Genomic DNA, 23,633 nt, shown 5'->3' on the forward strand with positions numbered 1-23,633 from the left:
AAATTTTAGATATGCATTTTTTTGAGATAATCTTCAGAGGGTAAGGAAGATATCCATAGTGCTGGAGGAGCTGAGTCATGGGATTGGGATATAAGCAAGAGCAAAATACCCGAAGAGATGGATAATCTAGCATAAAGAAGGGTGATTGTTTTAGGCAGAATCAGTGGTTATGGTGATGTGATGACTGCAGTGGAATGACTCAGACTATAGCAAATATGAGGCTGGTGAAGAGGAAGCAAATAACAAGGTTGGAGAGAGAGGGAGGGAGACGGAGAGGGAGAGGAAGAGGGAGAGGGAGAGGGAGAGAGAGGGAGAGGGAGAGGGAGTGGGAGAGAGAGAGAGAGGGAGAGGGAGTGGGAGAGAGAGAGAGAGAGGGAGAGAGAGAGAGAGAGAGATTGTCTGTCTGTCTTTCAACTTTATGGTGGCAGCCCTGACAGTAAATGATTTCCTGTGCAGTCAGTAAAGCAGATTCAGATGCGGGAGGTTGGAAGCCCCCTGTGACAGGGAAGGGGGGAAGTTTAGGAAAAGGTTTATGGAAATGCAGCCCAGTGAGTAGTGCACTGGGTAAAGTGTTACAGTGTCCAGTCCAGCAGAAGATCCTAAATCCAACCCATGGTGTCACATGTGTCAGGATGCTGCTCTAGAAACCTTTCTCTCCCTGCCTCTCGCATACATTAGCTGAGTGTGGGGTTAGTGAATCAGCACCGCTGCTGCTCACGGCTGTGTGTGGTCTCCTGGTTTTGTACAACAGCAGCCTGGCCTGATGCACACTTTTAACCCCCCCCCCCCAAGGGGCCCTGAACGCCCCTCTTCCCCCATAACCCTGTTTCCCCCCTCCCCCAGTCCCTTGTTTTGTTGTAGAACCCCTGCCCCAGGCCAGGTTTCATCCCATGCCGCCTCCCCCCTTCCTAACTCTGTCTCCCAAGTTCCACCTACATGCTACGTTATCCCTTATCTGTTCTTCTTTTCTTGACCTGTCCTACCCAACACGTTTCTTCTGTTCCCAACAAAAGAGAGACAAAGGTTGAGACTGAGGAGTTTCTCTTCTGTGGTCTAGGTCTTTGCTGGGTGGCCTTGGCTCACACACATTGGTCACATCACTCTGTTCTTTCTGCCCTCCCTTTTCCCTTTGTGTTAGTTCCTTTTATTGTTTTTGGTTGGATTTCCATTTATATCCAATTACAAATTACCTCATTTGGAGTTAGGACTCCTGTACTTCTTTTCTTGTAGTTTTTCTTTCAATAGTTCTGGCAGGACAGGGTTGTTGTTGGTGAAATCTTTTTCTTTCTTTCTTTCTTTCTTTCTTTCTTTCTTTCTTTCTTTTTTTTTTTGTGTATGTTTGGGAAGCTTTGGATGTCTCTCTCACACTTGAAGGATGATTTGGTAGGATTCTTGCTTCTGGGTTTGTGCTGAGAATCTGATGAGAGCCTGATGGTTCTGTTTCTGTGTCAGCAGCTTCCTTTCCTTTGCAGCCTGAGATATGTCTTCCTTGGCCTTATTTTAGAGCAATATTACAATGATATTTCTTGGGGTTGCTTGTTTAGGACTCAGGAGTGTTGGCTTCCTTTCAGCTCCTACTATATCCATATTTTGATCATTTTACAGTTGTGAGAAGTTTTCCACTGTAATTTCTCTGAATATACTCTCTGTTCCTCTCTTTCTCTTCATCTTCAGGGACCTCTTGAGGGTTCACATCCTTCATTCAGATGGAGTCTGCCAACTCACAGAGGACTGCGTTAGTTTTCATAAACCCTTCTTCAACTGCATTGCTCTCTGAGAATGTGTTAGCTTTGTCCTCTGTTTTTTTTCTAGTCTATCCTCAAGCTGTTTGACTCTGGATATAAGACCTTTCAGGCAGGCTCTCATGCTGTCAAGACTATCTTTTAGCTCCAGTATTTCTTCTTGGAGCTCTCTTTGTGAAATTCTTAATTCTTGTTTTTAAAATTTTTTGTTTGATTATTTCCCTTTGTTGGCCTTGTTTTATTGTTGTGCTCTGGTAAAATTAATTATGGATTAATAGATAGCCATTAATAATTAATTAATAACAAATCAGCATGCCTATGAGAAGGGTGAACACTTCAATACATTTTATTTAATGTAACACAGCTGATACACTATTTCAATATGTGGTCAATATTCTAAAATAATATTTTATGTCCTTTCTTCATACTATGTATTTCTGTATATTTCAAATCCTTGTGAGTGCTCATTTCAGAGAGCAGATGTCAGCTGACTAGCCACATTCACAAGTCCAGTAGCCTCTGGTGTCCAGTAACTACAGTCTCGTTATACTGTGTGTGATAGGTGGGCCAGAGTTATAACAGAATTTCTTGCTACACAGTATGTCACACCTGACTTTAGACAGACATTTTCAAAAAGGCACCCAGATGATTCACCTCTACATTGAAGTTGTAAGTGGACTACTTTTACAAACTAAGAATAGGGAGTCGGATGGTAGCACGTCTGGTTAAGTGCATGTGACACAAAGCGTAAGGACCTGTGTTAGGATTCCAGTTTGAGCCCTGGGCTCCCCACCTGCAGGGGAGTCGCTTCACAGGCAGTGAAGCAGGTCTGCAGGTGTCTGTCTTTCTCTCCCCCTCTCTGTCTTCCCCTCCTGTCTCCATTTCTCTCTGTCCTATCCAACAATGACGACATCAATAATAACTACAACAATAAAACAACAAGGGCAACAAAAGGGAAAATAATAAAAAAAAAATTTAAATTAAAATAAAAGAACTAAGAATAAATTCTCTGCATGCTGCTGTAGGGTGAGTTTAGATAGCATAATGGTTATGTAAAGAGACTCTCAAGCCTGAGGCTCTGAAGTCCCAAGATCAGCCCACCAACACCATCATAAACCAGAGCTCATCAGTGTGCTAATAAAATAATAATAATAATGAGAGAGAGAGAAAAGAAAAAAGAAAAAACTGCTGTAGAAAGTAAACGTTAAAAAATTTAAAAAAGAAAGTAAAAGTTATAAATATACTCAAAAAGCCATAAAGATGTAATGGTAAAAAAAAAAAAAAAAAAAAGAGTAGCAGAGAAGGTCTTGGGAGTCAAGGAAGAAAGTGACAAGTGACAAACATGGTCAAAGAAGAGGTTTTCAGCTGAGAACCAGGTAGACTTGTGGAGATGTGACCATGCCTAGTGAAGGAAGATAACTACAAAGTCGCCAAAAGACCACACCAATCTCATCAAACTACAACCAGCTGAGACTTCGGAAGAAACTACACAGTGAGAGTAGTTATGTGCATGTTTGACCATGGGTGGAAAAGAAGAGTAGGGGACAATTCTAGCACAGCAAAAAAGAAAGAAAGAAACAAACAAACCAGTGTGCTTGCTGGCTGCTGGTGCCCTGGTGGCAGCTACAAAGCACAGCACAGCACCAGAGTCTGAGATGGGGAATCAGGTGCCTCCTGGCTAAAGAGACTCCCCAGTGTGGTTGAGAACTGACTCCACAGAGAACTGACTGGCGAGCTGTGCTGTCGCTCCCCACTCCCAGGAACAGTCACAGGAAATTGGGCCCAGGCACGGAGCCATGTTCCTTCAGATGCACAGGGAAAAAGAAATGATCTCTACACAGTTAGTCCACTGAAGTCTGAGAGAAGGCCCCGTCCGTCCCTTTCAGGTATCAGACCCGTCACATTGCCTTACTGGTGCATTTGTAGTGCCAACACCAAACTCCAGCACTATCCCCGGTGGCAAGAGAAGAAGAAGGAAGAGGAGGAGAGGGAGGGGGAAAGGGAGAGGGGGAGAGGGAGGGGGAAAGGACCCAAGAGAGAAGAAGAAGGGGAGGGGGGGGGAGAAGGGGAGAGAGACAGGGAGAGGGGGAGGGGAGGGAGAGAGAAGGAGAGGAGGGGGAGGAGGGGGGAGGAGGGAGGGGAGGGGTGATAGAGGGAGAGAGACAGGGACTGGAGAAGGTCAGGGAGGGAGACCGAGAGAGGGGGAAGCATAGGGAAAAGGAGAGAGGGAGAGGGGGAAGGGGAGGGAGAAGGAGAAAGGGAGAGGAGGAAAGGGGAGGGGAGGAAGAGGGAGAGGGGGAAGGGGAGGGAGAAGGAGAGAGGGAGAGGGGGAAGGGGGAGGGGAGGGAGAGGGGGAAGGGGAGGGAGAGGGAGGAAAAGGAATAAGAGGAGAAGGAAAAGAAGGAAAAAGGAGGAGCTATGAGGCATATATGTAATGGAATATTATGCTGCAATTTAAAAAGATGATATTGTGAAATATCAAAATAGAGATGAGAGGCAACTAACAGATTTTTTTTTTTCATATATGAAATCTAGAGAACTGATATAGTGAACTTAAAAAAAAAAAAGCAAGAAACTGTCTCTAAGACTTGGTTACGTGCAGGTGGCCCGAAGTGCAAGGACCCAGGTTGAGGCTCTGGGCTCCCCACCTGCAGGGGGGTTGCTTCCTTCACAGGCGGTGAAGCAGGTCTGCAGGTGTCTATCTTTCTCTCTTCCTTTCCTCTCTTGATTTCTCTCTGTCCTATCCAACAACAGTGACAGTAATAACAACAACGATAAAACCACAAGCACAACAAAAGGAGAAAATAGCCCCCAGGAGTAGCAGTGCTGGGGATGGAGCCCGTCCTTTGCAATAGAACTGGGGGTTTTGTAAATTGAATCAGTGAAACAGAAATAGCAGACTTTCCCCCTTTTGTATGGAATATAGGGAATTGAAACACATGAACTTGCAAAAATAATAATAAGTAACCAAACTGTCTTTAAGGTTTTTGTTTTGTTTATCCTCCAGGGTTATCTCTGGAGCTCAGTGTCAGCACTATAAATCCACTGCTCCTGGAGGGCATTTTTTTTTTTAAGTTGGATAGGACAGAGAGAAATGGAAAGAGGAGGGAAAGATAGAGAGGGGAAGAAAAAGATACAAACCTGCAGACTTGCTTCACTGCTTGTGAAGCGACCCCCCCTGCAGGTGGGCATCGCTGAGACTCAAACCAAAATCCTTGTGCTTTGTGCTTGATACTATGTGTGCTTAACCCGGTGTGCTACTGCCCAGCCAGTCTTTAAGATTTCTGTGAGAGCTATGGTAGTTATTGTTGGGGCAATAAATCACTGTCATGTACCTATACTCTTATAATCTTATAAACCATTAGGAAATCTCCAATAAAAAATAAAATAAAATTGAGAATCTTCATTGTTGGAATCAATAACCATCACCACCATCATGAGAAACTTGTTTATAGTCCTTTGGCAAACTCAGCAAATTCACAAGAGGGTAAAATATGAACTTGACTGATAATAGGTCATACCGTGTATTTAGATTACTTTGGGACAGGGCAGAAAATGGATACCAGAACCACAAAACTGACAACGTGTTCAAAAACTATGATGCCTTCCAAACTGTAGCTGCGATCTTTTTCAGCCTAATTATGCAGGACTTTCGGTGAATATGTAAGGCCCTCTCTCCCTTCTAGCAGCCTCACTAGCCCGCTTGAATAATGACGGCTCTAATCACATGGATACATTAGGATGCATTTGGAACAATTCTGCAACTTTATTATTGGAGTTTTTATAATATGGATTCACAGCTAGAAATGAAAAATGAGCTTCCTTACTCTTCTGCATTGAACACCTTTATGCCCGTTGGCCAAGTTACTGATGCATGCTAGGGCTGGCAGTAGCTGAAAAGAGAGGCATGTGGTTTTTGAAATGCCTTGTGACTTCGATGGTGGCGAGAATATCTATTTAATTCTCAGAGCGACTCTCATTACCATTGCAACTGTTATTTCCACACTCTTGCCTTTGTTATTGTCCTTTGATTCATTTGGACTTGCGAAAATATACATTTTAATTGGACTGTCAACAACAATGTATTAGGATTCCAAATTAGGATTCCAATCTCACCCCATCAACAGAGCTTTTGTCGGTGGGAGTGTTAGAATGGATTTAAAAGAAAAATGCTTATTGGATGAAGCAATCCAAGTGCTTCCATGCAGAAAGAAAACTCCCAGACGTATGGAATGGTGCCTTCCCTGACATACTTATACAATCAGGCCTTTTTCTGATAGATGGCTGACACCCAGAAAGCGGCAACAGGTATTAGGAGGGACATAGGATGACCTAACAGTGGTTTTCCCTTCTTATAGTTGAACCAAAGGCCGTTTGCTTCAGGATATTTTGTTATTTTAATTAATTAAGCAGTTGTTTCAGTGAAACCCAATCATAAAGGAATATGCAGAAGCTGAAGTTGATTTTTTCATACTGGTTAATCAGATCAAGTGTGTGTGTGTGTGTGTGTGTGTGTGTGTGTGTGTGTAAGGGCATAAAACTGGGACTGTTTTAAGTGGAAATGGTTTTCTGTGTCTTCAGATCTTCTTCTAATTAAATTACTATTTTTAAAAAAAACATTTTTGTTGTTTTTTTATCTTTTTTTGGTTTTTATTTATTTATTTACTACTTTCTGTTGCTTTTGTTTTATTGTTATAGTTACTGATGTCATTGTTGTTGGATAGGACAGAGAGAAGTGGAGAGAGGAGGGGGAGACAGAGAAGGGGAAGAGAAAGACAGACACCTGCAGACCTGCTTCACCGCCTGTGAAGCGACTCCCCTGCAGGTGGGGAGCCGGGGGGCTCGAACCGGATCCTTACACTGGTCCTTGCGCTTGGTGCCACCTGCGCTTAACCCGCTGCACTACCGCCTGACTCCCTAAATTATTATTATTTTTTAAATTTTTATTCTTTCATCTGTGATTTCATATATTAATTTACCAAGTCAGCTTTTCAAAGCAACAACACTTTTGTCTAGGTAACTATTAAGTACTGGGGTTCATTTGTGGTGTTTTTGTCTCCTGAACTTGACTACTCTGAGCAGACTCTTCCAGACTGCAAGAAAAAGAGAGCCCAGAAAAGCTGCCCCATCACCAGTGTTTCCTCCAGTGAGGGAGTGTCAGGCTGAAACACTTGTGAGTCACAAGCCAGTGACCTGTTTACCTGAGCTATCTAGCCAGCCTCCTGCTTGTGTTCTTTCTGGAGAGTCTCTTAAGACACCATCTTAGCATTGATATTTGGTAGCTTGCTAAGTACTCAAGGAAAAAAAAAACAAAAACAAAAACAGCCAACCAAAAACAGAAGAAAACAATTCGTCTTTTAGAATTAAATGTGTTTTCTGTGTTCACATTATTTTATTTAATTTTAGTTTAGTTTTTAAATGTTTTTATTTATTTGCTAATTAGGTAGAGACAGAAATTGAGAGGGGAGTGGGAGATAGAAAGGAAGAGAGAGACACCTGCAGCCCTGCTTCATCATTCGTGAAGCTTTCCCCTTGCGGGTGGGGACCAGGGACTTGACCTGGATCCTTGCTCACTGTGATGTGAACAATCACTAACTTTAAAGCGAATTAACAACTGTTCTTTTAACTTGCTAGTCCAATCTTGAGAGGTATTGGGGGGGGGGGTTGGGGAATTTGGAGCTTCACAGTAGAATTGTTGACACTGGTAAAATTTCTCATCTCCCTGTGATAAGTGTTGGCAAAACATTTACCTTCATTTCGGTCCCTATAATTTCTATTTTAGTGGTTTAAAAACTGGGAGCAGTGCCCTCTTTTAAAATATATCCTGGATCAAAAAGTTTTTCTACACTTTTTTTTTTTTTGAAAACAGGATAAGTACTGGAATCAAGTAGACTGATTTAAATCCCACTCCTGTATTTAAACTTTCTGATCATTAGTTCTCTGACTTGTTTTACTAAAAAGAAAATATCTATTCCAAGAAGTAATTAAGAGAATGCAGTAAAGTATTATCTTCTTTTCCACTGCTGATCATGGTTTTCTTCCTTTGATGAGTTTATCATCATTGCCGGTGTGATGTATAGGGGCTTTTAAAGTTGCCCTTAGTTGGGGACAGGACTTTTTTCTTCAGATGTTATTAACCATCATATCCAGAAGTGTTCTGCTATCAAAGTCACTTGTCACCTCCAATTGTAAATCTCCTTTTCATTATTAGCTGAAAAAAGAAACATGCTATGGAATTCATACTTGTAACAGTTGAATTGTTCCTCAGACACAATTATTTGTACTCTGTGAAGCTGTATTGAGGGCTTAAGCAACTAAACATCTCAATGACAGAAAACTCTAAGTGATGTAGTGGCCAGCCAGTGGGTCACCCAGTAGAGCATACTCATGACTATGTACAAGGACCTGGGTTCAAGTCCCCAGTCCCCATCTGTAGCAGGAAAGCTGCACAAGCAGTTGGAGCAGTGCAGTAAGTGTCTCTCTTCCTATCCCTTCTCCCATTTCCCTGTTTCTGTGATGAAAAGGAAACAAAGTAATAACATAAATAAATAAGTAAGCATTATTTTAAACAGTTAAAGTAGAAGCTGAGTGGTGGTTCACCCAGTAATGCAGACACATTTCCATTCAAGAAAACTCAAGTCTAAGCCCCCACTCTCAATCTGCAAGGGGAAGTTCACTAACAGTGAGACAGTGCTGCACTGCATGTGACTTTTCCTCACTTGATCTCTCTCACCTTCTCTCTTCCCCCTTTCTCTATTTCTATTTCTTTCTTTTTTCTTTTTTTGCCTCCAGTGTTATTGCTGGGGCTCAGTGCCTGCACCATGAATCCACTGCTCCTGAAGGCCATTTTCCCCCCTTTTGTTGCCCTTGTTGTTGTAGCCTTGTTGTGGTTATTATTATTATTATTATTATTACTGTTGTTGATGTCATTCGTTGTTGGATAGGACAGAGAGAAATGGAGAGAGGAGGGGAAGACAGAGAGGGGGAGAGAAAGACAGACACTTGCAGACCTGCTTCACTACCTGTGAAGCGACTCCCCTGCAGGTGGGGAGCCAGGGGATCGAACTGGGATCCTTATGCCGGTCCTTGCACTTTGCACCACCTGTGCTTAACCTGCTGTGCTACTGACTGACCCCCATCTATTTCTATTTCTATTTCTTACTGCACCCCCCAAAATAATAAGTCCAGGGAGTTTTACAGGGACCAAACCCCAACAATAATCCCGGTAGCAGTAACTAATTAATTAAACATAAAAGCAGATAAAAACCACTTGCATCATCAGATGTTTTGGTTGGCTGACAAATCATTTACCTCTGGAGCTGAGGAGGTAGAACCAACTTGGTGACAAACCTGGTTGAGCGCACATGTTACAATGCTCAATGACCCAGGTTCCAGCCCCCAGCCCCCACCTGCAGGGAGAAAGCTTCACAAGTGGTAAAGTAGGCCTGCAGATGTCTGTCTGTCTCTCTCAATCTCCTCCTTCCTCTCAATTTCTGCCTGTCTCTATCCACTAAAATAAAGGTTACTTTTGTTTTTTCTTAATCTTCTGAAGAAACACTTACCTACCATATGGGGTATTCCTCCCAATAGACAAACTGCCTTCCAGGTAACATTTACTAGCAGTCAAGGCATGGGCAGGAAGTTCTGTGACACTGAGCCATTCTCCCAGGACTCAGGCCCCAGAGTTGACAGGTCTGGTCCCTGGAAATACTGCTTTGTACAGTGAGCAGTGCTCTGGTGTCTCTCTTTCCATTGCACTCTCCACACACACACACACACACACACCCACACTCACACATACTACCCTCGTCTCTTCCATTGACATAAAACAAGTAAAAGAATAATTATAAAAAATAGTTAAGCACACGTGGCAGGAAGCACAAGGACCGGCATAAGGGTCCTGGTTCAAGCCCCCGGCTCCCCACCTACAGGGGAGTCATTTCACAGGTGGTGAAGCTTGTCAGTCTGCAGGTGTCTATCTTTCTCTCCCCCTCTCTGTCTTCCCCTCCTCTCTCCATTTCTCTCTGTCCTATCTAACAAGGACAACAATAATAACTACAACAATAAAAACAAGGGCAATAAAAGGGAAAGTAAATGAGTAAATTTTTTTTAAAAAAATTAAAAAGTGAAATGTTTCATCAGATATTAAGTGAATAAAAAGATGGTTTTAGTATTTGAAGAAAGCATGCAACATATAAACTAAGAGAAAGGAAAGGAGAGAGGCCAGCCAGCGGTGTGCTGGTTGAGTGCTGTGCAACCATGAAGCAGGACTGCGGGTGTCTCTCTGTCTCTGTATCTCTCCCTCCCCCTTCTCTCTCAATCTCTCTCTGTCCTGCCAAATAAAAAGTGGGGGACAGGCAGTGGCACATCCGGTTAACCATTCACACTCCAGTGCGCAAGGACCCAAGTTCAAGCCCCTGGTCCCCACCTGCAGGGGAAAAGCTTCACGAATGTTGAAGCAGGGCTACGGGTCTCTCTCTCTCTCCTTCTCTCCCTCTCTCCCTCTCTTTCTTCCTCCTTGTTTTCTGTCTCTACCCAATAATAAATAAAATAAAGAGATTTAGAAAACCTTTAAAAAAATCTATCTGCTTAAAGAAAAACACTTTAAAAATAAAGAAAAATGTCTAACTTTTTTAAGATGAAAAAAGAAGAGTCTTATTAGAGAATGAGTAGCCTTTAAGCTGAGAAACTCGTAGACAACATAGACTTCAAAGCCAACTTTGGAGAAGTGGGGTCCGGTTCTGTTCTGAGCAGAGTTAAGAGACACATTTACCACTAGGGACTTTTCACAGCAAGTTCTGCGTTTTATGATGGGGGAAGGCGGACGTGTTCCGTAGAGAAACACAACATTGCCGTATGGGTATGTCACATACATAGAAAATAGCATGGGACACTCCTCAGGGACTTCTATCCCTGGACTCCTTTGAGCCGTTGCCAGTCACTAATTCTGTTCAACCCAAAGGTCAAGGTCCTTATCAGTAAGACTCAATCATGGTCAATCAAAGCCAAAAAAAAGTGAAGAGTTCCCAGTTCCCAGGGAGGGGTTGCCACACCTGGTAAACTAGAAGCCTCAGGCCAGTTTTTGTGTTTTTTGTGTTTCTTAACACCTGAGACTCCATGTCAGTTTTCTTGAGGAAAAGAAGGTGTGCAGAGCTCCCACGTGTTTTGATCATTTGACGGAATATCCTGTTCTTCACGGCCTAGCAACTCCGCTTTCTGACAAGCCCTGGCAGGGCACCATCTCTGCTGCTTAAGTGGGCAGGAATCAGATCTGTCTCCCACTTCTTCCACAGAAGCCCAGAATTGCCAAGTGACCATTTGATGGCTTTTGACACATACGAGAGACTCAGAATATAAGTGGACATGCATAAACAATGGAAGATGCCATCTGGAAATTAAATAGAAAAGACCTTTTTTTTTTTTTTTAAAGATTTTTCTAGTGGTTCCCAGAGCGATAGGGAGTGAATACATGTGACACACGCTTAGCATAAATGAGTGAGTGGCCTTTCCCCCATTCCGTTGTGCTTAACTTGTTCAAATAGCAGTTTTACAGAGAGCTAGATCGTCTTTTATTCCTCCTTAAAGAAGGGTTGCAGTGGAATTCTGTATGAATGGTACTTATCCTTGCAGTGAGGTGTTTACTAGTTTGCTGCTTTACCTGCAGCCCTGCTTCACCACTCCTAAAAAGCTTCCCCCCCCCCTCCCTGCAGGTGGGGACTGAGGGCTCAAGCCTGGGTCCTTACGCAACCAGCAGCATCACCCCCCAGCCCCTGCTTCCTGCTTAGTTCTTTCTTCAAGGAGCTGGTGAGCTATTGTTCAATGCAATTTGGCAGGACTCTTAGGGAATTCGTTTCTGTTATCAACACAGAGAGTTAACTAAAAGCTAAACACTACAAAACACATTCACGTGTATACACACACATTGCCAAGAGCCAGATACCGCGATCCTCGTAACATATCTGCTGATGCACTTTATTTTTTGAAGATAGTGAAAGACGTTCTGTCAGAGGGAAAACAACATACTTATTTTGTGAATGGTTCTTACACATTTAAAATATGTTGTCTAGTATACAGTCCCTTTTTGCAAATGATTTCAATATAAAATAGGCAAATTCTTTAAAAAAAAAAAAAAGATATGTATCTCCTTTATTCTGTTATTTGGGACTGTGGAGGCTTTATTGGCCCTAACTTGGAATTTCTCCCTGGGTGTTATAATAATGAGAAGTAATACCTATGCAAGATCATAGTACTGATACTATGACAGCACTCTTCACTGATTCCAGGAGCTGTGCTGGCATAGCCTGAGGGTGCTTCTTCCCCAGCACGTGCTCTCTGGGTTGGAGAGAACTCAGACTGGAGCCAACCTAGGCTGCTGCGTGGGAGAGGGATCAGGAACTCGTGCCGGGTTAGTCAGGAGAGAGACTCTGGGACTCTCGAGCGGAAGGCAATCCAGTGTGTCTTTAATTAGAAGGGAATCTGTGTTTATACTCGCCAAGAAGGAAATAGTAGGGTGGAAAACAGGAAGTGACTAGGAAAAGGGGTGGAGCGAAAAGAGAGTGCAAACCAGTGGGATTAAATGGTGGAAAACAGGTGTGACTAGGAGAGGGGGCGGAGCGAAAAGAGAGTGCAAACCAGTGGGATTAAACCAGTGCCCTGCAGGCAGGGCGGTTCTCAGGTAAAACAGTGATTATGTAAATAGACCACAGCGTTAAGCAATGCAGGGAAATGTGACGTGATGGTGATGATCAAAACAGAAGGGGTCTTAGAAGCAGAATTAGAAGCAGACCAACAGAGTGGGGGTAGGAAAAGCAACTCTTTAAACATTAAACAGACCTGCCTTTGGAGCTTAGATCTTTCTCTTATTTGTGAAGATTCTAAAACTATAACCGCTCTTACTCAATACCCTCAGTACTCTCTGGGTATTGCTCTTATTTATCCAGACTTCCAATCTGTGTGTTATCTGTATTTCTGTGCTCCTTAGGTTTACATTTTACTTGTCTTTTCAGTGCATCTCAGAAGCATCATTTTCTGTTTACTCCATGTTTCAGAGACACCAGGCTTTAGCATCATCTGTCTTTTCCTAAGCACCAACTACTTGGAGCACAATATTGTGTTCACAGCGCAGAGGGTCTGTTGATTTCCCCAAGATGAAAACATTACTGAGTTATGTGCAGAGACCTGAAGACAGAATCTGGCCCTGAAGTTGGTTCCGATTATTCATGGAGAAATAATGTTCAGCTCTTTTTTTTTTGTTTGTTTGTTTGCTTCTGCCTAGAGCCAGTGAAGGCCTCTTAAATCACTGACATAAAATTTAGGTCAACACTTTGCCTGAGGTCACTGAAATTTCAGATCCACTACCATTTTCCTGCTTGTAGAAAGAGAGGAGAGCTTTGTGCTTCAGTTAGTGAAGTGAAGCTGAGAATCTGGCACAGGAAGCTTCAACTCCGAGCCAAACTTATTTATACTTCGCTGAAGGAAGTATGTCAAGTAAGGTGAATGAGTCTAAATTGACACTTTGTCTCCTATCGAGGACTGGATTTTGTTTGGTGTGTATAGATAACAACTAGTCTCTGTTCCCAATTTTGTACCACTTGTTATAATTTAGCACTTGAATATATCTTTTGTAGGCATAGAAGATGTTATTCTGGCTCCATAGAAATGATTTGTGAGGGTCCAGGTGGTGGCATACCCAGTTGAGTGCACATGTGGCAGTATGCAAGGACTCAGGTTCAAGCCCCCAGTCCCCTCCTGCAGGGAGAAAGCTTCATGAGTGGTAAAGCAGGGCTGCAGGTATCTCTCAGTCTCCCTCTCTATCTTCTCCTTCCCTCTCATTTCTGTCTCTGTCAGATAACAAAATAAAATAAAATAAAATAAAATAAAATAGAAGTGATCTAGTGATCAAGCCCTAACTCCCATGTTTAAGCAAGTCCAATGGCAGGGTATAATTCCCAGTGTTGGCAGACCTCCATGGTTAGTAGCTCAAAGATACCAAGTCCCTAGATTTAACTCAACGTGATAATTGAATCAGTTCTGCTCTATGTTTAGTGATAGCTGTCATTCCACTTAAAAAAAAAAAGTATGCGGGAGTCGGGCTGTAGCGCAGCGGATTAAGTGCAGGTGGCGCAAAGCACAAGGACCGGCATAAGGATCCCGGTTCGAACCCCGGCTCCCCACCTGCAGGGGAGTCGCTTCACAGGCGGTGAAGCAGGTCTGCAGGTGTCTATCTTTCTCTCCTCCTCTCTGTCTTCCCCTCCTCTCTCCATTTCTCTCTGTCCTATCCAACAACGACAACAATAATAATAACTACAACAATAAAACAACAAGGGCAACAAAAGGGAATAAATAAATAAAATAAATTTTAAAAAAAAGTATGCAATTTTTCCTTCTAGCCGATCAATCAGAACACCCCACCCCCCAAGAACACTGCACAGTGGTGGTGCAGGATTCTGCCTCTTTGTCTCATTGTTTTCATCGAAAGACGCCAACACTGAACCATGAAGCCCTAGAGATAAACCAAAAAACCACACACACACACACACACACACGCACACGCACACACACACACACAAGCTGAGGAGTGTGACACAGTGGCTGTTTGTCTGGTTCACATGAGCCAACAATACTTGATTTTGTTTGGCCCAGGGTTCAACTCACAGTGCTGGGTGAAATAATAGATCACGCTATTGTTCTGTATAACATACAAGACCATGATTATACCTGTAGTGAGGCATTACTCTAAATATTCCTGTGATGCTCTGATCATTACGATGCATTCATACATTGATGTTTAGATTAATGAATATTGAGCACTGGGGACTATGCAAGGTGTTGTCTACGTATTGGAAGAACAGCTATGAATATAAAGATTCAGATAGTTATTTATTATCCTTTTAACTTTTTTAAAAAGGTTGATATTTATTCCCCTCACGTAATATCAGTAGGGAAGAAGAAGAAGAAGAAGAAGAAGAAGAAGAAGAAGAAGAAGAGGAGGAGGAGGAGGAGGAGGAGGAGGAGGAGGAGGAGGAAGAGGAAGAAGAAGAAAAAGATTGTCTTTTTTTATCAGAAATAGATCAGAGCACCACTCAGCTCTGGCATATGGTGATGCCAAGGACTGAAGCCGTTCTCAGGCATGTAGGTCTGGTGTGTTACCACTGCACACCCCCGACTGCCAGGTAGGCTTCTGGCCGCACAGGCTTCTGAAAAGAGGAAGCAGGCATCTGGTTTCCTGCCTAGGTGATTCAGGGAAGCTTAACAGTCTTTCTCTTGGGTTAAGCATTTTCCAGGAAGCTGTGCATATTAGGAGGGGGAGAAGGTGTGCATACACATTGGAGGGACAGAATAATCAAACACCACACGTGCAGAGAAAGGTGGAAAGCCGCACGGGACACATTCTTAATGAGGATAAAGACACCTGTCAAGCTGGGTCCCATTGTCAACTACTCCACTGCGTGTTCTACCCAACTAGTAACCTGGGATCTTTATCAGTATGAATGTATTTTGTTTAAACAACTTTAAGTGATAGAGAATTTGATTAAGCACTTCAACCATTTGCCAACATACTACAATTTTAAAAAAAAAATGAGGAAATGGGTGGAGGGTAGATAGCATGATGGTTTTTCAAAGAGACTCATGCCTGAGGCTCCAAAGTCCCAGGTTCAGTCCCCTGAATGATCATCAGCCAGAGCTGAGCAGTGTTCTGGTAAAAGAAATAAATAAAATAAAATAAAATAAAATAAAATAAATAACGATAAAAAAGAAAGATTTTGCATATAAAACTGAAAAAAAAAAAAAAAGAAAAGTGACCATCATAAGTAGCAAAAGAAGAAAGAGAAGGAAAACATATAAGGTTTAGAAACCAAATATTTAAACATATGAGCAGAAAAAAGAAGGCATAAGGGTCTAGAATGCTTTTTTTTTTTTTTACCTTATTTGATAGAAGAGAAATTGAGAAGGGGGAAGGTAGAAAGGAGGAGAGGAGACAGAGAAACAACACCTACAGCCCTGCTTCACCACTTGTGAAGCTTTCCCCCTGCAGGTGAGGACTGGGGGCTTGCACCCAGGTCCTTGTACATAACAATACATGCGCTTAGCCAGGGGTGCCACCACCATGCCCCATATAAATGTATTTGTAAGGTTCTGTGTTGGCCCAGTAAGAACCAAAAAAAAGTAAAGTCTATTCCCGGGAGAGATTGAGAGATTGCTACATTATCTACAAGCCTCAGCCAGTAGGTACCTTTCTTTCTCCCTTAATCTGAGAGTCCATCTGTCTTGAGTAGATGAAAAAGGAGCAGAGTTCACAAGGCTTTGGTTACTTCCTTTCAGTAGTGAGAACTGTTAAATGCTTTTTTCCTTTAAATCCCTTGACATTCTCACTTGTGAATTTGAGTCACAAAAGCATTTTCAACCTCTATTCCTTCTTGTTTTTCTTTTCTTTCTTTTTTTAAATTTATGTTTCAGAGGAAACTTTTCCAAAGACCACACTGAAATTTTTATTTCCCTCTCTTGAGTTTCTCCGTATCTTTAAAATCTCTTTATAACTTGTCTTTTGAGACACTGAGGAGCGAGACCCTCCTTGTTAAGTCAATTTATTTATTGTTTCATAGGACAGATAGAAATTGAAAGGGGGGAGTCGGGTGGTAGTGCAGCAGGTTAAGCGCACGTGGCGCAAAGCGCAAGGACCGGCTTAAGGATCCCGGTTCGAACCCCAGGCTCCCCACCTGCAGGGGAGTCGCTTCACAAGTGGTGAAGAAGGTCTGCAGGTGTCTGTCTTTCTCCCCCCCCTCTGTCTTCCCCTGCTCTCTCCATTTCTCTCTGTCCTATCTAACAATAACGACATCAATAACCACAACAATGTTAAACAACAAGGGCAACAAAAGGGGAAATAAATAAATAAATATTTAAAAAAATAATAAATCTTTAGTGACTCTCTAGGGCAAAGCACTCATTCAGGACACTGATGACAAAGCAGAAAGTGATAGATGGGAAAACAGTATGAGCAGGGTCTTTTGTACTCAGTAATCATCGTGCCATACATGACGTGCTCTACACAAAGACTCGCTAAGAGAACAAAGTGGCAAAATTAAGTAGACACTGATTTCTTGTCTTCTGAAATCTGTCTACATATTGTATAAGAATTTTTTTTTTTTTTTTTTTGCCTCCAGGATTACTGCTGGGGCTCAGTGCCTGCAACATGAATCCACCGCTCCTGGAGGCCATTTTTCCCCCTCTTTGTTGCCCGTGTTGTTGTAGCCTTGTTGTGGTTATTATTGTTGTTGATGTCCTTCGTTGTTGGATAGGACAGAGAGAAATCGAGAGAGGAGGGGAAGACAGAGGCAGGGGGAAAGACAGACACCTGCAGACCTGCTTCACCGCCTGTGAATCAACTCCCCTGCAGGTGGGAAGCCGGGGGCTGGAACTGGGATCCTTAGGCGGGTCCTTGCGCTTTGCTGCACGTGCGCTTAACCCGCTGCGCTACCGCCCCGACCCCGGTGTAAGAAATTATTTTAAATGAGGTGGTGTCTTCACTTAGCTAAATATATGAGCCCCAGCAGCAAACTATCATGTTTATTGATGCTAGTGCTTCAAATTTGTTTACAGTTGTAACATATAGCTAGTGGCTGCCACAATGGTAGCATTACGTGTAGATTATATTTAAGTCAACTACATAGTGACGGGGGTAATAGACTAGAATTCATCCTCTTCTCTTTTGCTTATTTGCTTTTCATTTTTATTATTTATTGAACAGAAACAGAGAAATCAAGAGTGAAGGGAGGCAGTATACATATGTAGAGAGAGAAAAAGACACCTGTAGCACTGCTTCTCTGATCATGAAGCTTTCCCCCTGCAAGTGGGTTCTGGGGGCTTGAACCCTGGTCCTTGTGCATTGTAACAAGTGCACTCAATGGGGTGATTCGCCGCCTAGCAGCTTGGCTTTTATTTTTGGTCAGTGAAGTTAGCAGAAATACATATAATGTGCTTGAAAGCATGGTTACTACTTGTATGCAATTCTGCATATAGATGCAAGTATTTGCTAAATAAAGGTCAAATGAATATGAAAGATTCTCATTAGGAGTTTCTAAACCAAACTTACATTCCACTAGAAATACCATCCTTAATTTGGGATCTAAATGTAAACCAGTACTGTGGTGATTTCTGTGGTATGAGAAAAATAAGCTTAATTATAGAATTTGTGTCTTGGCGCCCTTCCCTTAAGACTGGTCACACTGGAGGAAGTTTCTGTTCCCAAAACTTGCAAATTCTGTTGGATCACATCTTTAGGTCAGACTTGGAAGCACTCGGCATGCAGAAAACACAAAATATCCGAGGCTTAATGAAGGCATGTAGCTTGGTGAGTTTATTCTGTAGATGTGAATTGATACTTTGGTGTCTAGCACCTTGGAAAGCATGAGGAAAGGGCTGAGTTGTGCGTGTGTGTGTGTGTGTGTGTGTCTGTGTGTTTGTACACACACTGTATTCACCAAAAGATCATTAAGAGGGCTGGGAAGACAGCAGAATCCTTATGCAAAATGACGTGAGTGACTGAGGCTCTGAAATCCTAGGTTCAATTCCCAGCAACACTATAAGCCGGAGCTGAGCAGGGCACTGGTAAAAAAAAAAAACAACAAAAAATAAGCGGCCAGGTGGTGACGCACCTGGTTGAGCACACAGGTTACAGTGAGCAAGAACCTAGGTCTGAGCCCCCGGTCCCCACCTGCAGGGGGACAGCTTCCCAAGTGGTGAAGCAGGGCTGCAGGTGTCTCTGTCTCTTCTCCCTCGCTATCTCTCCCTCCCCTCTCAGTTTCTGGCTGTCTCTATTCCAATAAATAAATAAATAATAATAAAGATATGTTACCTTACATCGAATGTTATAGCAAATAGTTGAAATATTCCCTTCAACTTTCTTTTGAGTTACGAAAGTTGACTTAAGGTAAACACATTTTTTTTTGACAACCTGTCATCTATTGTATTAGACAAAACTAGAGGAAACAAAGAAAGAATATAAGCCAAAAGGCTCAAGCTAGATGAAGCCCTGGTAACACTTCTATTGGTGTGGCTAAAGTAAGATTTTAGCAGCTTGAAACCTCTTGAGTCAAACCATCAGCTGCTGGGGGATTTGCAGCCTACGGCTGCCTGTATTCCTCCAAGAAATCTGGATTTTTTTTTTGTTTTTAAGTACATAAGGAAGCATGTACAAAAAAAAAAAGTGGAGTGAATTTTTTTTGTTTACCTCCCCAGATTTGACTTTTTTTTTTTTTCTTTTTTTCGGGTCACATAACAGACCAAGTTTCAAACACCTCTGGCCGGCAATGTAGCTCAGCGGTAGACAATATGCCTGCCTTGCCTTACGGGTATGAGACCCTGGGTTTGATCCCCGCCCCCAGCACTTCATAAATAACAAAGACAAAAACAACAACAGATAGCAAAGTTCTCAGTGCTACAGTGTCTCTCTCAAGAGTCTCATAAAAGACAGGACAGGTCAGCACAGGATAGGATAGATAATGCCTCCTTCTATGGAAAGCCAGCTTGCACCTGAGGTTTCTGGCTGTCTGCTTCTCCAGTCCAGGCCCCCCTCTGAGTGGACTCCTTCCACCTGCTGCTCCTTTTCAAGCTCACAACCCAAAGACCAGGTGGTGGAGCACCCTGTTGAGTTCACACATTGCTGTGCGCAAGGACCCGAGTTCAAGCCCCAGATCCCCACCTGCAGGGCACACTCTGCAAGCAGTTAAGCAGGTCTGCAGGTGTGTTTCCTCTCTCCCTATCTCCTCCTCCCAGCATGATTTCTCTCTGTCCTGCCAAATAAAATAGAATGAAAGAAAAGAAGGAAAAAAAAAAGGTGGAAGATGTATGGAGTGATGGATCTGTAGTGCTGGCACCAAGCCCCAAGTGAGATAGGCCTGGTGGTGATTACAATAATAAAGTAATAATAAAAAGAATAGGTAAAGGCCAGGTGGTGGTGCACCTGTTCTGAGCACACAGGACCCAAGTTCAAGGCCTCCTCCCTACCTGCAGAGGAAAACTCTTAAAGAGCGGTGATGCCTGTCTGCAGTTCTTATTCTCTCTCCCTCTCAATTTGTCTTATCAAATCAAATAAATAAATAAAAGCCAGCCAAGAGCTATAGACTCATCGTGCTGGCACCGAGCCCCAGCAACAACCCTGACAGCCAAAAAATAATATCAAAAAATGTGAAGTAGCGTTTGTTTAAAGGGAACACCTTGGTTCTACTCTGCTGTTTTCTTTTTAAATGTCTCGTGTTTCCTGTTATTACTCACCAAGCACTGGCGCTTCCGTGCTCTGGGATGGCTGTCACACTGAGGCAGAGCGAGAGAGAGAGAATGGAAGAGACAATTCTTAACTGGAGGATGCCTGAGGCACCGAAGGTCCCAGGTTCAATCCCCAGCACCTCTGGTAAGCCAGAGCTGAGCAGCGAGTCTCTCACTGAAAGTCAACAGCTGACTAACAACAGGACACCAGAGCTGCCTCCAGCGCGGCGGGTCGGGGCTGGGCTCGTGCCTGCGCTGCAGAGTGGAGCAGCGCGCTGTCCCGGGGAGCTATTTTGCTGTCCCGGGGGGTGTTAGATGTAGAAACGTAAAGCGAGTTCAATTTAGGCTGCTGAGACTCTAGCCCCCCCCCCCCCCCCCAGGTTCTCAATCACTGTTAAGATGGTGAGAATATTGAAGTAAGGAAAAGACGGGAAACGACCCTGATTCTGGTGGACCCGATGGATGGATCCGCTGTTTGTTTGTGGCGACAGAACCTTACTGAATAAAGCCCTCCATTAATTATAAAGGTCCAATGCTGTATAGATGTGTTCAGATCAGCCGGCCCCTACGGTAGCTTTTGAGTAAGTGAGAAAACTTCTCAGATTTAGACAGGGGCAGGGGTCCGCAGGGAAATCAAGGCACCGAGATCGACTGGGTTTGCTGGACAAACCATGACCTATTTCTGCCTTACGTGCCACGCAGAAACGTGCCATGATTTCCCCGACAACCCAACGCAGGAACTTTCATCAGAGCAAACCTGACCCTAGAACTTGGGTTTAGAGCAGAGCAGAGCATTGCGAGTCTCTGAGGGTAAATAAGTAAGACTTCAACCCTGACGCTCCCCCTGCCCCGCGCCCCCTCCAGGTAACATAGCTTTAGGAAAAGAAATTCAAATGCCACAAATTCGGACTTTAAGAACACCACCAGAACAAATACAGCATCCTCTTGACGTGTGAACAGGACTTAAGTGTTTTAAATGGCTTCCCCCCAAAAAACACACACACACACACAAACACACACACTTCTTTATTTGGTAAACTTTTATTTTCTTATGCAACTAGAAACCTTAAATCTGTGCTGGCACACGACCGTAGAGTTACAGGGGGCCCTTCAGTCTTCCCGAGCGGCTTCCAGCTTCACCACTCAGTGTTTGAAAGACGGAATCCACGAAGGCGGGACGTTTCCGCCTCGCCGCACAGTCGCGGAGCGGAGCCCAAGGTCCTTTTTGCGAGCTGGCGGCGAGTTAGAATGAACAGGCCCAACCCGCTCTGCCCTCCCCTCTCCCTACTCAAGATAACAAACGGAACGAAAAACAAACTAACTAACAAACAGAAACTGAACCGGGCTCTCAGGAGGCTCCGGCCGACTTCTGGATCTGCTCCTTCAGGATCAGGATGCTCTGCCTCTGCTCGGGGGGCAGCATGGCGATCTGGTCGGCAGTCAGCTGCAGCACCTGCATGATCAGAGCCGCCTTTTCTTGGTCCTGAGGCGTCACCTGGCTCTGTCCCGGGCTGAAACTGCTGGGCTGGCCCCCGCCTGCTTTGCCTGCGCCCTGCATGCCTGCGCCCTGCATCCCCGCTCCTGGCATGCCTGCGCCCTGCATCCCCGCTCCTGGCATGCCTGCGCCCTGCATCCCAGGACCCTGCATGCCTGCACCCTGCATCCCAGGACCCTGCATGCCTGCACCCTGCATCCCAGGACCCTGCATGCCTGCACCCTGCATCCCCGCTCCTGGCATGCCTGCACCCTGCATGCCTGCACCCTGCATCCCAGGACCTGGCATCCCAGCACCCTGCATCCCCGCTCCTGGCATCCCTGCACCCTGCATCCCACCCCCCTGCATGGCCACCGCCTGCATCCCCGCGCCGGGCGCCCCCACCCCCGCGATGTTCGGGACCGGCCTGGGCCCTTGAATGCCGCCGGCCATGGGGCCCCGGGCCGCGGGGCCGGGCCCCCTCAGCTCCATGGCGCACGCGTCCAGGCTCCTCCTCTCCAGCACGTCGGCTTCCAGGACCCGGGGCTCCAGCCCGCGGCCGTCTCGGTCTCGGTCTCGGCCTCCGCCGCCGCCGCCGCCGCCCCCCCCCGCCCTGCCGTCCAGGGGGAGCCCCCGCGGGTCCAGCATGGGGCCGCGGGGCTCGGCCGCCATCAGCATCCGGGGGTCGGCCAGGGGCCCGGCGCCCAGGTAGCCCCGCGGCGGCGGCGGCGGGGGCGGCTCCGCCTCGCCGGTGACCGACAGCAACGTGCCCCCGCGCGGGTCGTTCGGGGCGTCGCCCAGCAGCCCGCGGGGAGGGAGGCCGCCGGGCGCCAGGGGTCCCCGCGGGGGCAGGGCGGCCCTGGGGTCGGCCATGGGCCCCGGCCCCGGCAGGCCGACCGCGGCGCCGGGCATCCCGGGCTGCAGCGGCGTCTGCATGAGCGGCGGGATGTCCTTGCCGGGCCTGCGGGCCAGGTGCTGCGGCGGCGGCGGCGGCGGCGGCGGCTGCGGCGGCTGCGGGGGCGGCTGCGGCGGCGGCGGCTGCGGGGCGGCGGGGGGCGCGGGGCCCGGGCCGGGCGCGGCCTTGGCGGGCAGGGGCGGCGGCGGCGGCAGCAGCAGCGGCGGCGCGGGGCGCGGGCGGTGCAGGATGCGGGCGGCCAGCTCGGGCTCCATGAGGCGCATGGCCACCTGCGCCTGCAGCAGCGCGTAGGCCAGCTGCGGGTTCTGCAGCAGCATGCCGCGGGCCTCCTGCCGGCTGTTCTGCACGCACAGCTTCATCTGCTTCACCAGCTCCAACATCTGCTCGGGCGGCAGGCTGGCCACGGCGCGGCTGATGGACTCGGGCGCGTCCTCCGGGGCGATGGGGTCGCCGTAGGGCGAGTCGAGCAGCGGCGCGGCGGGGCCCAGGCTCTTGAGCTCCTCCTTGTTCTTCTCGCTCGCCGCGTTGTCCACCCGCAGCGCCCGGCCGCTGAACTCGCGGCCGTTGAGGTTGCGCATGGCGCTCAGCGCCGTCTCCTGGTCCTGGTACTCGCAGAAGCCGTAGCCCTTGGGCTTCCCGGTCTCGCGGTCGTACACCAGGCGGAAGCTCACCACCGAGCCCACCTCCGAGAAGATGTCCTTGAGCTGCTCCTCCGTGGCCTCGTACGGGATGTTGCCCACGAACACCGAGCGCAGCGAGCGGTCCATGGCGGGGTCCCGCACGCTCAGGCTCGACATGGTGGCCGCCCCCGGCACGCGGCGAGGCGAGCCGAGACTCCCGGGCGGCGGCGGGAGGCCGGGCAGCCAGCGAGCCGGCCGTGCTCCCCGGAGAGCGGCACTTCCGCTGGGAGGCGGAAGCGGCTTGTCTCCCGCCTGGGGAGGGGGGGAGGGGGGGGGAGGAGAAAAAAAAATAAGTCCGGGCGGAAACCGGGCGGGGGCAGTGAAAAAACGTTCCTGCCGTTGCTCGTGAGCCGCCGTTGTAAACGTCTCCCTGGGGTGAGTCCGCTCGGACGTCGCTCCGGGTGTCTTGGCGCTTCTGCGAGTCGTCTCTTTGGGAGACGCCGCGTCCCTTTGATTCAGTCGGCAAGTGCCTAAGGCGAAGTCACTCCCGCCCCACTCTTGCTAGGAAAAAGAAAAAAAAAAAAAGAAAAAAAAGAAAAGGGATGGGCAAGGTTCCCACA

General features: G+C 46.2%; 2 protein-coding genes across 4 annotated transcripts in view; one reads left to right on the forward strand and one right to left on the reverse strand.

Annotated features, from left to right (window-relative positions):
* Window positions 1-23,633, forward strand: part of PRKG1 (protein kinase cGMP-dependent 1) — a 1,377,090-nt gene that overhangs the window by 772,614 nt on the left and 580,843 nt on the right. The gene's annotated exons all lie outside the window — the stretch shown is intronic.
* On the reverse strand, window positions 21,227-23,234 carry CSTF2T (cleavage stimulation factor subunit 2 tau variant). 2 transcript variants are annotated; one of them, XM_060188660.1, is made up of 2 exons: window positions 21,654-23,234; window positions 21,227-21,563 (listed from the first exon to the last, which is right to left on the reverse strand). In XM_060188660.1, exons 1-2 carry the CDS (start codon window positions 23,188-23,190, stop codon window positions 21,352-21,354), a joined length of 1,749 nt encoding a protein of 582 aa, XP_060044643.1. In that variant the 5' UTR covers window positions 23,191-23,234; the 3' UTR covers window positions 21,227-21,351. The 2 variants fall into 2 exon arrangements, with proteins under 2 accessions (XP_060044643.1, XP_060044633.1); XM_060188650.1 differs by having other exon boundaries at window positions 21,228-23,234.

The sequence above is a fragment of the Erinaceus europaeus genome, chromosome 1 (genome assembly GCF_950295315.1).
Source record: "Erinaceus europaeus chromosome 1, mEriEur2.1, whole genome shotgun sequence".
Lineage (NCBI taxonomy): Eukaryota > Metazoa > Chordata > Mammalia > Eulipotyphla > Erinaceidae > Erinaceus > Erinaceus europaeus.